The sequence below is a fragment of the Notothenia rossii genome, assembly GCF_949606895.1.
Source record: "Notothenia rossii genome assembly, chromosome: 5".
NCBI classification, from domain to species: domain Eukaryota; kingdom Metazoa; phylum Chordata; class Actinopteri; order Perciformes; family Nototheniidae; genus Notothenia; species Notothenia rossii.
In genome coordinates this window covers 60,095,005-60,110,529 of record NC_136903.1, presented here as the reverse complement: position 1 = coordinate 60,110,529, position 15,525 = coordinate 60,095,005, and the positions used below count along the sequence as shown (strand labels likewise).

The window sequence follows — 15,525 nt, the reverse complement described above, 5'->3', positions numbered from 1 at the left end:
ACACAGCAGTAGCATTTTACTCAGAGACTCAATGAATGTACAATTTAATGCTGTAACACAGCACCGTCACGCAATATCACAATATCTGTCGGTCACATGGTGTAAACAGTCACATGGTTTCAGTGCAGACGCCTTGGAAACACTGCTGTATAAACATTCCTGCTCTTTTGTTTGTATTGGTCTGTCTTAAACAAGTTCAAAGATGTGTATCTAACCAGATACAGCGACATTTCACCCATCTGGAATCATTGTTGGGGCAACAGCATCTGTTAGTAGTAACATGTATAGCCTTCAAAATAAAAGCAGGTACAAGAAACAGGAAGTTGACTTTTTCAATAATGAAATGTAAAAAAAGGAAAGAAAGTATTCCCTGCAGGTGAAATGTAGCTTTACGATACAAGAATGAAATGAAATGCATATTATGAAATATATGAAAAAAATATAACGTGGCCTGGGAAAGTAGTTGTGTGTCTGTTTGTGAATCAAAGATGTGCATTTTTGCAATCCATTTATGACAATGAAAGTAAGGTTTAGCACAGAAAATAATGGGAAATGGAATTTAAAGGGATTTATCAGTTGGTTTTTGAAGTGGTTGTATATTAGTTGTACTGTCAGCTGGTGGGAATGTTAAGAGAGTAAAGAAAATATGAAGGTATTGAGACAAACAAAGACCATTGTAACGTGATCAAAGTGACATATCTCTTTAACCTGAGTGAAAATCGAGGTCTATAAAGTTTTATAAAGCAGAAGTTTTGCAATTTTGTTCAGTATTTCTAAAAAAAAATCATCCATATGTTAACAGTTAATTGTTTTATTAGTGACTTTAAAGCTTTTTATCCCTATTTATCTCTTCATGTTATTTGCACTAAGTGATGAAGACATCAATTACAGGAGTGAATTGAGTCAAATGTCATTTCATAAAAGAAATTGTCTGAGTCTCAAATATGTCTTTCTTAAGACTCCATTCTGAAGTGAATGCATGAAATGTTCTGCTTTCATCTGGTTCCAGCATTACGTTAACACAAAAAACAGAACATTGAAGCATCTACGGCACAAATGTATCCTTTACTTGTATAAAATGGGGACATGTATTATTCATCAGGATTTTGAAGATTGCTTTTCAAGATTTTCTTTCATGAAGCATGGATCGTATTTATTTAATTTGACACAAACCACAAAGATAGAATTTGTTTTTGTTATTACAACAATATGTGTTTTCCAATCGGTCTATTTGAGATGCGTTCAGCTGCACAGACCCCTGGTGTTGGTCTATCGTGCATTTTGTGACGAGCACAGCTACTTATGTACATTGTGTTAATGCCGTATGTTGTTCAAATCATATCATAATCTGACAAGTTTTTAAGTGTGCTGATTATTCATTCATACTTCCCAAATCTTAAAAATCCTACTCAAGATCAACTTTATTCCTCTTAATAAACCTCTCTTTTCAAGCCAATACAGATGAATGTAGGGAGCTTCAGCTATTCCCTAACTGAATTTAATATATTCTCACTTGAGAAACTGATCCATTGAATACACACAGATACATTTATATGGATTTATGTCATCCGTTGGAGAAGAGGCCCCTCTCCACTGATAGTTGAAGCGCTGCAGTGCGGAGGCCGCTGAATCTGCATGTTCTAAGTGTGTGAGCTGTGAAAGTGTAAAGATGCCTTGTTCCTGTACATACTGAGGGGGAGCTGAATACTGTACGTAACAACGATGCTGATTCTTCATTTTGTTAACGTGACCAATAAAAGTTCTGTTTTGTTGTTTTTAATCAAGTGTGCAAATGTGTCTGTCTCTTGAACCTTGTCTGAACTTGATTTGACATTTAAAACATGACACTGTGCTGACAGTATCATTCCTTCATCAGCAGCAATGAAGGAATTATAAATATGGAAAGAACAGACAACAGATTGTTAATCTAAGACTTTTATTTTGGCATGGGATATTTCATCAACTATGTTGTAGAATCAACAACAATCCAAACAAAACAGCTGTAAGGAACCATATGTCATGCTCTTCTGATGTCTCCACAACAGAAATACAAGCGCTTGTTCTTTATTATGCATAAATTAGAACTACAAGATGCAGTTTAATGGGACAATAATCATCTAAACTCACTTCTATCCTCCAGGAAGCAGAGGAAACAAAGCACATTTGCTGATGTATATTTATCACTAAGGGAACTTCTACACAAGTTATATACACGAGTTGTACATAAGTTATAAGAAACCAATAATATGAAACCCTCTTTCTCAAAAACGGGAAAATAAAAAAGGCAAACATTTTTATTTTCAGGCCACTAAAGCGGATCAAACCCTGCAGGGGGGGAAGAGGAGATCTTCCTCCTATTGGCTGGAGGACAGGATGTTGTTGTGAGTAGCAAACAGGGAGTAGAAAAGAAGGAAGCACTACATGAACATGTCGTCATACCCTGGGGGGGGCATGTGGTCCGGGTCCGGCCTGGAAAACAAACATGCTTTTTTTTTTAGATCAGAGTTACCCAAATTGGGAGTTTTTTTTGTAACAGCAGCATGCTAACAAGGCCTTGAACGTGAGTCATCAAAACTGTGATTTTTCTATCTTCTCCACAACTGTCCCGTTACACATCACTTTTAAGAAGCTGCCACTCAAATAACATCCACAGAGACTCTCATCTGCCAGGCTTTTTACCAGAACAAGAAACATATAGCACAAAAGCCCAGTATAAGCTAGCTTACTCGTGTTTTAGGTCTTTTCAAACAAGGCTCCTAACGTTTTCGGGGTGGCCCACAATAGTTATTCTTTTTTTTTTACATAATCTTAGACCAACTGCTGCCATTTTTCTTTAAATACAAACTTTCACAGAAACAAGAAGTTTGGCAGATCAATTTTTTTTTGCAATATGCACAAAAAGATGCAAGCGCTGTGAACATTTTTAAATGAGAATTGAAAACGTATTTATCCTGCATTGGCTTCAACTATAACGCATCTTTATTTACATATTTTATTTGCATATGCCATGGGTAGTCTGTTGTAAAGTTTATTAATGAAACTAAGGCTGGAACTAATGATGATATTATTGTCCTGGCAAATACACTGAATTGCGAAAAAAATGTATTATCTCTTCTCTCTCCTTTCAGTATCATTCAGCTTGGAGATTCTTATCTTGAGCCAGCAGAGGGGGTTACTTTGACCAAAATAGACACATTTATAAGAGTGTCGTGTGTGTTGTGTGTGTGCGCGATGTGTGCTGTGTGCTGTGTGCTGTGTGCTGTGTGCGTGTGTGTGTGTTTTACCCTGGTCTGGGTCGTCCAACTGGTCCAAACGGGTCGAAGCGAGCCCCCTGGGGAACAGCTCCAGGAGGCAGGATGTCTGGTATTCCACTTGATGGGTCAAAACCAGAGCGAGGATACCCCGACCGCAGGGGGTCCAGGATCATCCCGCCACCACCACGGGACCTGGGGGGGGAGATGAGGAGGATAGGTGTCATTTATCTTTTCTTTCACACACTTCTTCCCTTAGTTTAAGTTTAATGAGTGTTTTATAGTTTGAACTGAAAAACTGCTTTAGTACAAACCAGTTAAACATTGTGGAGAGACTGGCCATTTGATTTGATAAAGGGCCAAAACTTCTAATTACACAAGAGATGAAACACAACAAGTTATACGTCTGATGATAAAAACAGAGGACAAGGGCCACGCTCCATTTGATGCTATCAAAATATGCCAAATGTTGCCATAGTAACTTACTATGAAAAGTTTGGAATCAGCTGGTTTTTCTTCTTTACACCAATTATACACCGTATGTATTACATTTGAAATAGTTTTGGATCCAAAAGAAGAATAATTCAAAGATTACATCTTCCATTTAGATTTGATTATGCAGAAAGATTAAGGTTGGATTTTGAATTTGTTTTCCAGGGCCACAAAAGTATAAAACGCCCTTATTCATTATTTAACCACAACACTGCAACTGAACTTTAAATATTTAGTTTGTCAGATTGTTGGGGTTTGATTGAAGAGGTTGAGCTGATGTTCCCTGATCCGTTTCAACAGTGCTAACCCAGGCCTAACTTCATTATATTGTGAATCTAAACAAATGACTTTGAAACAGCAACACATTGGCGGTTGATTCCAGGTTGTTAAAGGCATTGTTGTGCCCCTGACACTCAAACCTGTTCCTTATTAAATCTGCGAAGATATTGTTGCTAAGCTTCCAGTTTCTTTAACAAACGTCTGTGAATTATTCTCTTCTTTTGGGTCCTTCTAACCTTTTAATTGACATCGTTCAGAGCATGTTCTCAAAATACAAAATAAAATATGTTTGTAAAGAGGGCTTTCTACAACCTGAAGCATGAAAGACAATGAAGAAAATATATAAAAAAGTCCTCTCAGACATCTAACTGTACCCAATCAAGCTGTTGTGGCATATGCCTGAACAGTATGTATACAAGTTGTTTTCTTTAAAGAGGCCCTGTTGTGCTTTATGCTCTGCTTTTTTACGCTTCCATTGGACTTCTTTGTTTGATTCCTGAACACAGTGACATCACTATGTAACACTTGCGCTTCTATTGGCTAGCACTCCCACATCTTTATAGGCTAAGGGGCAGCCAGCTAACCAATCAGAGCAGACTGGGCTCTTGTTTCAGACAGAGGGTGAAAAGAGGTGCTGCAGCACAGGCAGTATGAGGAGAATAAAGAGCTTTTTGAACATTATAGCATGGAGACATGTCCCAGGAGAGACACTACATACTGATATGAACCTGAAAATGTGCACAATAGGCCCCTTTACATCTACTAATTGTAATAAGGTGAATAAATATCTCTGCAAAAAGTCAAACCCTGACCGTCATTGCTTTAAAAAGCAACCTATTGTAGGATAATACAGGGAAGCACATGTAAGGCAGTAAAGTGATGTCATTCTCATGTTCAGGCTACACACAGACTGCTCTGGTTTACTATTTCTAATGTTTGTGGTTCACGTTGAGCTGGCAGAGGGAGTCTGGGCCAGCGCCAGTAATCCTGTGTGGAGGGACTGTTCATCCCTAAAATCCCAGATTATAACAAAAAAAAAACACTCTGGTGCTTTTATATATTTATATATATATATATATATATATATATATATATATATATATCTGCAAAATGATTTCCATAAAAATTATTTGTAGGGATTAATTATGAGAGACTCACCCGAAGGGATCCAGATCTGCTCCTCCAACGGAGAACGGAGGGACCATGGGGTCCCGCCTGGAAAATGTATTAGATTATTAATGAATCACAATATCTGCTGTCAATTGTGAGCAACATCTTCTTGGAGTAAACAAGAATTAAGTGCACTTCAATAGGGTTTTAAATATTTAATATGTCCCTAGATGTTCAGATAAGATGTTGATCAAACTGCATCTGATTTCAGATCACATTGGAGCGTAGTGATAAATGTATATATATATACTGCATGTAGTGACACCCCAGCCACAATCTGTTCTGCCTGCTGCCATCTGGCAGGCGGTAACGCAGCATCGAGACTAAAACCACCAGACTCAGGGACAGCTTCATCCCACAGGCCAGAAGACTGTTAAACAACTGTTGAAACAACATCATAACATTAATCTGGCTGCTACTTAGGAATTATTTATCTAATATATCATATTTCAATCACTTGCACTATTTCACTTTTTTTCCTTTTGTATTTACTTGCACTATTTGTTTGTGTTTATCTGTGTTATTGTGTTGCACTGTTGGAGTAAGCCTGTGACCTAAGATTTACATCGTGATCATAACTACACTGTAGCTATGCACGTATGACCAATCAAAGCCTTGAGCCTTGATATGGGAGAGGTGAACTAACAACTATTTATATTATCGATTAATCTGCCAATTATTCTTTCAGTGAATCAATAGTATCAAATAAATAAAAATGTTATGACGTCCAAAGTCATTCATTTAAAAGAGAATAGAGAGAAGCAGGAAATCTCTACTTAGGCTGAAAACAGCATTTTGTTGCAAGAAGAAGAATGTTGACATTAGATGAGTACAATTTGTGGTTTGATCTTTAGCACTTCTGTCCTTTCCTCCCTACTCCTCCCTCTCCCCCCTCCTTCTCCTCCTCCCCCTCCTCGCTGCCTGCTTCCAACACGTTCTGCTCTCCGCAGTCCTGACTCAGATTTTGCTTTCTCATTCATTATTCCTTTTTTCTCTTCATCTTTTTTATTCTTTGCTTTATGTTTCTACCCATTATATCTCTTTTGTCATTTTCTCTCCCTTATTTTGTATTTTCTCTCTCAGATTATTTTCTACTCCATCTGTCTTTGTTTTGACCCCATCCTTATCTGCCCCCCCCCCTCCCCCTCTCCTCCTCCTCTGGAGATGAGGAGGCAACAGCAACGAGGTCGATAAAGTGCTGACATTACCTCGTATCTCATCTGATCGGGTCACGGCTAGGGGGGGGAGCAGGGTGGTTGGATCCAGACAAACACAGTCAGGAATACAAACAGACACATACACAGACACAGACACAGACACAGACACAGACAAAGACACACACACACACACACACACTGCCCAAGCTCTGCCCTAATTTACTCTCTGCAGTTGAAGCCTCTGCGTCTAGACTTTCTACAAAGTGGGCGTGCGTGTGTGTGCGTGTGCGTGTGCGTGTGCGTGCGTGTGTGTGTGTGTGTGTGTGTGTGTGTGCGTGCGGTTATACACACACAAGCCAGTTTCAAAGTCAAGTCCTTCATGGGTTTGTGGTATTTTTGTTTTGATGCACATTTTAGGGGAGAATCCATACACTTTACTTTCACTAGTGTAAGGACTTTGAAGAGAATTCTGTTTGCAAATTTGATTCAAAATTCAAAAAATGTAGAGAGCAAATTAGGGATTTCTGAATGTGTGATAGAGTGCGTCAAAACAGGAATACCGCAGACGGGGAAGATTGTGTTTGTTAGTTGAAATGTCGAGAAAATGGTCATACTGGAGACAGGAGGAGTACAATATATTTTGGGCAATGTTTCAGCTAATTTGTTGATAGACAAATATTTACTAAATATATAATATGATTTGGTAACCTGCAGGATAGCTGAAAATAATAACAGAGAGACCCTCCTACTAAGACTGACTGCATAGATGTTGTGAGTATTAGACAGTAACTTTCTCACTAAATCTATGGTTTGACACATTTTAGCAATAACCGGGATTAATATAAATCTGCACAAGTATGGACATTTCCCAATGGAAAGTAACACTATTATTATACTTTAATTAAAACGTATATACCTTAAAGCAGTGGTCGCCAACCAGTCGATCGCGAGTGTAGTGCGGGTAGATCGCGGACCGTTAAAAAAAAAGTAACAAAAGAAAGAAAAATAAAATAAAAATAATAATGTTTGAAAAATACGTTTTTAGATGTAAACCTATCATCCACCACCCCGTTAGCAGGTGCCACTTGATTGACGTATATTTGAGACAATTCAATAATATAATACATTAACTGTGCTTTACGTGAACCTCATCATGACACAAGAGAGGACGGCAGGACTGTAATTTCCCGTGTTCAGTGAACGCAACAGAGGCAACACACCAGACCAATCAGAGAGTTGCATGGAAATACACGTGTGCTTGTGTCATTCAAGCTCGGCTCTGTGTGTGTGTGTGTGTGGCGATAGCGCATTTAGTGTGATAGAGAGGGAGAGAGGGAGTGAGGGAGAGAGAGGGACCGGTGCTAGCGGGGACCGTGATGTTAGCATCTGGTTAGCTAGCTGCACTAACAGACATAAGGAGCTGTTTCCACAACAAGCTGGAGGAGAGTCCTCTCCTGTCAGACTGAGGGGCTCAGGTGAGCTAAAGGACTCTTGAGTGTTGAGAACAGTTTTGTCACAAATTATTCAAAAGATTATTTCCGCGGCACACCTTCATATGATCATTATAGTTATACAAAACAACAAGAGAATAAATGAAAAACAGGTATGAAATACTATATGGCAGTAAAACAAGAATACAGTTTAATGTGATTTGTAAAATATCCATAAAGAAAAAGAAAATCTGTGTACAGTTCTGTTTCATATGGGTGCTGAGAGAGGTATCCATAGATCTCTTCATGTTGCTCTCAAAGTGCACCAGATTGATGCTTTCAACTTCAATATTTAAAAAAAAATCTTCCCGGGGGAACATCCCCCCGGACCCCCCTAGAGGATTTGAGGACCCCCCTAGAGGAGATGAGGTCCGCCCCCCAATAGCACTTTAACCCTGCCTATATGCCGTGAGCTGATTATGGAGCCTTCATTGTAACAGTAATTCAGATGCAATTAGCCTATATAAAAGGCCTCAAATTGGAAGCATTGTCTGGGCCGTCTTTTTCACTCAATTCTGCAATAGGTAGATCTCGCCTTTCACCTAGGCCGAGGTCGGGGATCTTGGGCTTAAAAAGGTTGGTGACCACTGCCTTAAAGTAATATAATGTTGACTATTAGATTAAATGTACAGTAGTCCCCTAAAAGATGAAAAATGAAAAAAGGAAAGAAACAAGCTAAGTGCTTCCTGAGGCCTGTACTACGAATCCAGTTCAACAGACCCTGGATATGTTTGAGTTACCCGGCTTACATAATCCAAAACAAATGCGCTCTTGCTAAACGGCCCTACGACGCTGGTTATCAACTCGGTAACTCAAGCCAGGGTTTCTCTGTCCGGCTGCAAGCGCGTTCACATGAAAGGGGCGGGGTTAGCAACATTTGACCAATCACAAACATGGAGAAGGTACTGACAGTGCAGCGTCATACTTCCTGAATGAAAAGTGAACTATAATGTGATGTTTAAAGTTGAACTTCTTCATATGTCTAATATGAAGAAGTTAAACTTTAAACATCCATGAGTTAAACACTTTATCCAGGATCAAAGCCACATAGCTGCACCTGCAAGGTGAATACAGCTGGTAAAAGAACAAGCGTTTGAATGCGTACATTAACAGGTTTATGATATCACTGCCCCGTCTAAGACACGAGTGGATCTGACTTTAAGTACATTTGTCTACTTCTGCATACAGTATGTGACACTGTAAGTTTTGCACGGCCAGATACGGCTAAAGAAGCTGACTCAGATAAGGAAATATATGATACATTATGATGTGATATGAATGATAAAGGGACACATCGACGTCTGCACTCACAGTGCCGTGGACTATACGTAATGTTACTCTGATCCGGTTACTTATGTTGTGGAAGATATTTAATTAAGCTTTCTTAAAGCTAATGTTATAATAGTCAGATTGCTCTGAAGATGGGAGGTGATATTCTATTAATGTTCACGTTCACACAGTCGGTGACTTTTGCCGGCCGTCTCTCCTGCAACTGCAGTTTTTCTGTATTTCCTTTCTCCTGTAATATGACTTGATCGCTTTAAACTCCGCACACTGAGCTCTGATTGGTCAGCAGGTGGTGCTTTCACTAAGTTGATCGCTAACCTGCTCCGCAGCAGGTTAGCCGTTCAGCAAATGGGGAGCATAAGTTACCATTGAGATCTAGCCCGCTAAAAAGTGAACCAGCGTCGTAGGACCGGAAACCTGTTCACCCTGAAGTTAGCCCGCTAAGCGAAGATCCGGCTTCGTAGTGTAGGCCTCTGGTGGAGGATGTATGTGTGTAATGCAGATTTGGAATGAAATTACTCAAATTTGCTATTTTGGAATAGGTGAGCCAGAAAATGCCTAAATCCAGATCTTCGGTTTGCATCTTTGATTTGCATCTGTGGTTAAAATGCAAATCATTCAATCTAAAACAAAGATTTTAAAATGTGACACTATTGATATATAGTATAAAAATATATCAGTATATTTTGAACTCTTGTAGCTTATATAAGACATGTTATCAGACATTAACTCAGAAGAATACTTCCTATGTATGGATTTGAAGAGGCAGCCTCCTGTGTTAACGCACCAGTGTGGGGGGGGTCCCTGTCGGGGCTGTCTGATGGGGATGCGGAGGGGGTCGCTGTCCTCTCTTCTCCTCCGCTCGTCCTCCTCGTCCCTCCGACTCGTCCTCTGTCCTGGTGCTCGCCCCTGAGCGGGCAGCAGCTGAGTTTTCACCTTTTCTGACAGACTGTCTGTGTCCTTGAACACACTGCACAGAAAAAAGTGATTTATGTTAATTATTCACAATAAAGTTGTAAGTTGTAAAAATGTTTGTACATTGTTATTGTTTCTTAGATCCACGGCAAAGGTAAACTTGTTTCTCGTGATGGTCGATTATGGAGCATTCTGATGTGGAAAAAATTAAACTGACAGCACTTGGGCAATAAAAATAACTAATGGGAATTATTGAGGAAGATTACGTTTTATAACTTCTTTTTTAGGGTCGTGTAAACTGTCTCAAAATTGTGGAGCTAAAGAATACATTGTAAGATAACTGTGTAGAAATGGCACTATGTTAAAATCCACTCATTCTTTACCACACTCCCCATTTGTAAAACATAGGGCCTGAGCTGAAGAGTTTGGATAAAGGTCTAATAATAATAATAATAATAATTTGATCTACTACAGTATTTGAATGATGGATTTGTTACCTTATTCTACAAGATGATACTAAAGAAACAACATGGATTCATTGAGAGATAGCGCCATCTGCTGCCCAGTCATGATTTACGTTTTCTATTGTTCTTGGTAGTGATAAGGTACAGCCTTAAAACTACAACCGAGAGGAATTGAAGTCAGTTTGCATTTTTGAAACCGGAACTATTGTTTCTGTTTTTATTAAAATACAACATTTATTTATTTCAGTTTTCTGTATTTTTCTCTGCTTATATCAGTTTGAGTTTACAATAATAACCCTGGTATGAAAGGATTATGTCAAAGCAGATGTGTATTTCAGTGGTTGGACATTATTTATGGGATCTATCAACAGAACGATTTAAAGGTTTGTATAAATAAAAAAAGATATAAAGAATTACGCTAAATAAAGTGTCAGGTTTTATGTTAAATTAATGGTCATGGCTTTGATTCTTCTTTTAACTATTTGTTGTTGAGTACCTTTACTTACTGTAACTGTAATTAACGATGAACTTTTATTAAAAATATTGGTATTGTCTATTTATCTTTCAAAAAAGGGTAAGGCAAAGTAAGATTACCCTTTTCCCTTCATCCTTTTCCGCTATGGAACATGTTAATACAATTGTTATGTCGATTGCTCTTTTTGTATTTCGTTCTGGTTTGTTCATAATCATGTGTGGAACAAATAATACAAGCATATTAAAACATTAGATTGGTCATGTCACGCTCTTCATTACTGGCGACCAAATGCTTTGTTTTTTGTTTTTTGAAATATGATTTACTTAAGTCAATAAAACAACTTAAAAAAAGAAACTGACCACCAACCTTTCAAATGTGTGCAGCTGGTCGGCCTCCACGTGATCGCTGATGTTCACCGTCAAGTCTGACACCTGCTGTGTGCCGGAGTTCTACACACACCAACACACACATCAGGAAAAAGACAGAAAGATACACACAATTACCAAAGTGCATAAGATAAGGCTCAATACCAGTCATACACTTGTTTCTCAAAATAATTGTTTAATTGCACATAAATCAAAGCTGACCACAATAATATATATATATATATATATTTCCTATGGGGCACGTACGAAGGAGCAGGGCCCTTCACTTGCAGAAATCTTCCTAATCTATATTATCAGTATCAAAATGTTGGTGAATGTGAATAGAGAAAGAAAATGTAGAAGAACCCAAATCCTTTCTCTTTCAATTGATCTCAAATTACTTTACAAAAACGTCCCTATTTTTTTTAATATTTTTGTAGTTTCATGTAGATAACAAAGAATTTGTGGATTTGCACACTTTTTTGGTAGTAATGTTAATGATGAGGGATCATTACCTCTTATGCTGCTTTGTCTCAGCATTCAATCATTTGTTTTCTGCCTTTAACTTTGACTTAAAATTAAACACCTAATCATTTTCTTTCCAACACATTTTAAAGTTGGTGAAATGTGCATTCCCCTGTATGTTAGTCGGCTGTTCCTACCATCAAGTTGAAGATCAGGGTGGAGTCGACAGAGATGGCTTTAAGCAGCAACTGTGTCTCACTGTCTTTGGCTTTGTATCGCAGACTGTACAGTTCCTCCCTGTTGCTGTTCCAGTCAGTAGGCAGCAGCTCGGACTTCTTATCACTGCCTTTGGGCTGGAGGAGGGGGAGAGAGAGAAAAACAACAAAACAGGGATAAATAAAGGGGTTTAGAAAAGGACAGTGAGAGCATAATAAGAGTCCAGACAAACAGATCAGATGGCTCTAAAAATCAGTGGTCGTGGTAGTAAATACTCAATAACTGTTTTTTCCAAGTAGAAACTTGTATTGTACCTGAGTCTTTCCACTACACTTTATCTAAGAGGTCACTTTTTATTCCACTATATACCTCTCACAGCTTTGATTGGTTCATCCCCTTCCTGTCGGTTATTACTACTAATATACTATGCGGTTCTGATGTGAGGATTTATAATGTTTGTGAAAAACTGAAGGATAAAGTGTCCTTTATGTGTTGTAAATATAATCGTATGTCTTAAATTATGAATTAGAAGATGTTTCAACTCAAAGAAACTGCAATCATATGATGATTCTGTAATATACGATGCATTCTGTAGAATAAACGACCCAACAAAACATTAAAATGTGTAGATCCTCAAACATCTACAGCAGTAAAATGCAACATACAAATTAATGCAGCAGTAATCCTAATCCTATCATCATAAATCTAACCACTGACAGGGATTTGTTTTACTACATAATGATTATTTGTTAAGATGTAAGGTTTTGATTCCACGGCATTACTTGTATAATACTGAGGTATTACTATTTTTACTGGAGTAAAAGGGTCTTAGTATAAGTGTAATGTAGTGCTTTCCTGTGACTGGCCCCAGGAGGCACAGTACCAGGTTAGCTAGCTAAAGATGACAGGACAGTTTTTAGAGCTCGTCAAAATATCTCTGTAATAGAACAACTACTAGCAGATTATGCTTCCAATAAAAAGGCTTTTTTAGAAGACCTTCAATGTCTTCACAACGGTATAACTGCCCATTAGATAAACTCAGATATGCTCATTTAGGAAGCTAAAGCTAAACTGTGCAGCTGGGCAAGTTAGCCCATGCAGAAGTCCTTTTAAAAAAGTACTGTTTTATTTCTTCCAGTAAGGCATACATCTTTACCCCCGGTAAAAACAAACAGAATTATTTACTTGGACTGTTTAAGAGCCATTCTTCAATTCGGCTTAACGTTATAGGTGATTCACCAAACAGCACATATTTTGCTTTATATAGTTTAATTTATGTTGGTCCTATAAACCCGTACATATGATGTTTACAAATGGTCAATGTAGCGTTAAACGGCTGGATTTTGAATGAAGTTTGGTGTAAGCTTGTCTACGGCTGATGGTTAAATGTTAGCTTTAGCATCTATATACAGCCAGTGGTTAACACAATGTTGTATTTTTTCAGCTTATGTTAGCTAGTTTAATTTACCTCGTCTCCAGAACCGATGCACCTGTATCCACTCTTTATCATTTCCCAGTGAACGAAGCACACCACGGCGTCCTGTGGACAGCTAATGCTGCCACCGACACAGGAGTATAACACCTCCAAGCCGGCCATGTTTGTTTGAACTAGCAACCCACTATAACAACATCAATGCAGTGTCAACAAGAAATGAAAACGAAAGTCTTCATAGGAGTTTAACATAAAATTCACAGCAACAATAACCACTTCCTGTCTAAACCTTTCAATGTAAAAGCACCAGTGAGAATTGTAGGTTTACTACCAATTGTTATGTCCAATCATAGATATTAACCATATACAGTCTATGATATTAACAGATCAATTATATTATTATTAAAGATATTTCTCATATAAAAGATTAATGCATTTTTTTTATTTTGTGATGAATATTCTTGAACCCACTCGATCCGCCCCTGGGCAGAAAAACGCATCATCTGCAGGAAACAGCGTCTGAGGGCTTCTTAATATGTAATAAACTATTAATGTTTTATGTCCATGTAACGGGAAGAAACTCAGCTAACTGATCATTATTATAATTTTTTGCAAAAAAAAACACAAAGCTAACGATGAGCCTCTGAATTAGCCACGAGCGAAAAAATGCTAACGGCGGTTGCACAGAAAACACGGTATAACACCCTTATACTTATCGTAACTGCAAATCCAACACATCAATTAGCATCGTGAGAGTACACAGAATCGATAGGTATCTATATCATCACTCTATGATAAGAACGTGTGACATAATAAACAAAAACAGACATCATAACACATGGCGCTAGGTAGCAAAAACGGCATTATGTCTTACCTTCGTTGTTGTCTGATCAAAAGTTGTCTTCAATGGCATTAGAACGATAAAAACACTGCTGAAGGTTAATCCATAGGTTAATCCAATGTGTCTGTGTCACTTTGAAACATTGCTGATAATCCATAAGCAATAAACCTACTTTTCCGTTTTCAGGTTTCAGAGCGTGAGATAGGTTTCACTTTCGTCAAACTGCATGCACGAAGCTCCCACTTTTTTTTGGTAACGTATGTGGAAATTCCCCTTCGATTCTATTGGCTCTAACGGTTCAAAAGAGATGTCTATCATCAAAATCGACCAATGGGTTCTAGAGAAACGGCAAAAACGCCCATTTCCACCCAAATCACCCCAGAGGTGGAGTTTTTTTTTGCTAAACCTCTCTAAAAAGGTCACATGTCACTTGTTTTGCATCAATCTTGATACAGGGTACTTATTATATATTGTACTTTGGATTCCTAAAGCTTTTAGTCTACTAACCCATCATCAAAGGTTTTCACTATAAGTAAAAAAGAAATTTTGGACGGACACTATAATTTACATCAATCAATCAATCAATCAATCAATCAATCAATCAATCAATCAATCAATGTTTATTTATATAGCCCAATATCACAAATGTTACATTTGTCTCAGTGGACTTCACAGTTTGTACAGAATATCAGTATGACAATACGACACCCTCTGACCCTCACATCGTACAAGGAAAAACTTCCAGAGAAAACCCCGCAGTTTAAAGGGGAAAATGGGAGAAACCTCAGGGAGAGCAACAGAGGAGGGATCCCTCTCCCAGGACGGACAGACGTGTGATAGATGCCGTGTGTAAACCGAAAAGATAATACATTTACAACATAGGTAGACCAAATGTTTGGAAATGCATGTGTCTATAATAAGAAGATGAATCCACGAGGATGTCAGCAATCTTGTGGGAGCCATCAGGGAAGTAGTATGGTGAGAGTCTGGAGGGACCGCAGAGACAGGTTCAGCCACGACTCGAAGTCCAGGACTCAGATCCAGTACTCAGGATAGAGGATCCAGGAGACACGACCACAGCAACAGGATTAGCCTCGACTCAGGATCCCGGCGTATATATGGACACAAAAAAGAGATTTGGGGGAAGCTGGGTTAATCGGAACATGAGAGTACACAGGTACAAACAGACAGAAAGACGGAGTAAGGTGCCCCCCCAACAGTCCAAG

At 38.5% G+C, this 15,525-nt stretch overlaps 2 protein-coding genes across 3 annotated transcripts in view; one reads left to right on the top strand and one right to left on the bottom strand.

Moving 5' to 3' along the window:
* Nucleotides 1-15,525, top strand: part of tmem74b (transmembrane protein 74B) — a 41,498-nt gene that overhangs the window by 20,963 nt on the left and 5,010 nt on the right. The window lies entirely within an intron of this gene.
* psmf1 (proteasome inhibitor subunit 1) lies at nucleotides 1,920-14,500 on the bottom strand. 2 transcript variants are annotated; one of them, XM_079683355.1, is made up of 7 exons: nucleotides 14,333-14,500; nucleotides 12,008-12,163; nucleotides 11,347-11,429; nucleotides 9,914-10,096; nucleotides 5,181-5,237; nucleotides 3,285-3,446; nucleotides 1,920-2,469 (listed from the first exon to the last, which is right to left on the bottom strand). In XM_079683355.1, exons 1-7 carry the CDS (start codon nucleotides 14,369-14,371, stop codon nucleotides 2,418-2,420), a joined length of 732 nt encoding a protein of 243 aa, XP_079539481.1. In that variant the 5' UTR covers nucleotides 14,372-14,500; the 3' UTR covers nucleotides 1,920-2,417. The 2 variants fall into 2 exon arrangements, with proteins under 2 accessions (XP_079539481.1, XP_079539480.1); XM_079683354.1 differs by lacking the exon at nucleotides 14,333-14,500 and adding an exon at nucleotides 13,495-13,712.

Excerpts from the sequence above, each read along its gene's own strand:
- psmf1 (XM_079683354.1), bottom strand. The coding sequence starts at position 13,623 with ATGGCCGGCTTGGAGGTGTTATACTCCTGTGTCGGTGGCAGCATTAGC. Across the intron at positions 10,097-11,346 it reads CAGCTGCACACATTTGAAAG|TGTGTTCAAGGACACAGACA; the intron begins GTTGGTGGTCAG and ends TTTTCTGTGCAG. Across the intron at positions 5,238-9,913 it reads CAGGGACCCCCCCCACACTG|GCGGGACCCCATGGTCCCTC; the intron begins GTGCGTTAACAC and ends TACATTTTCCAG.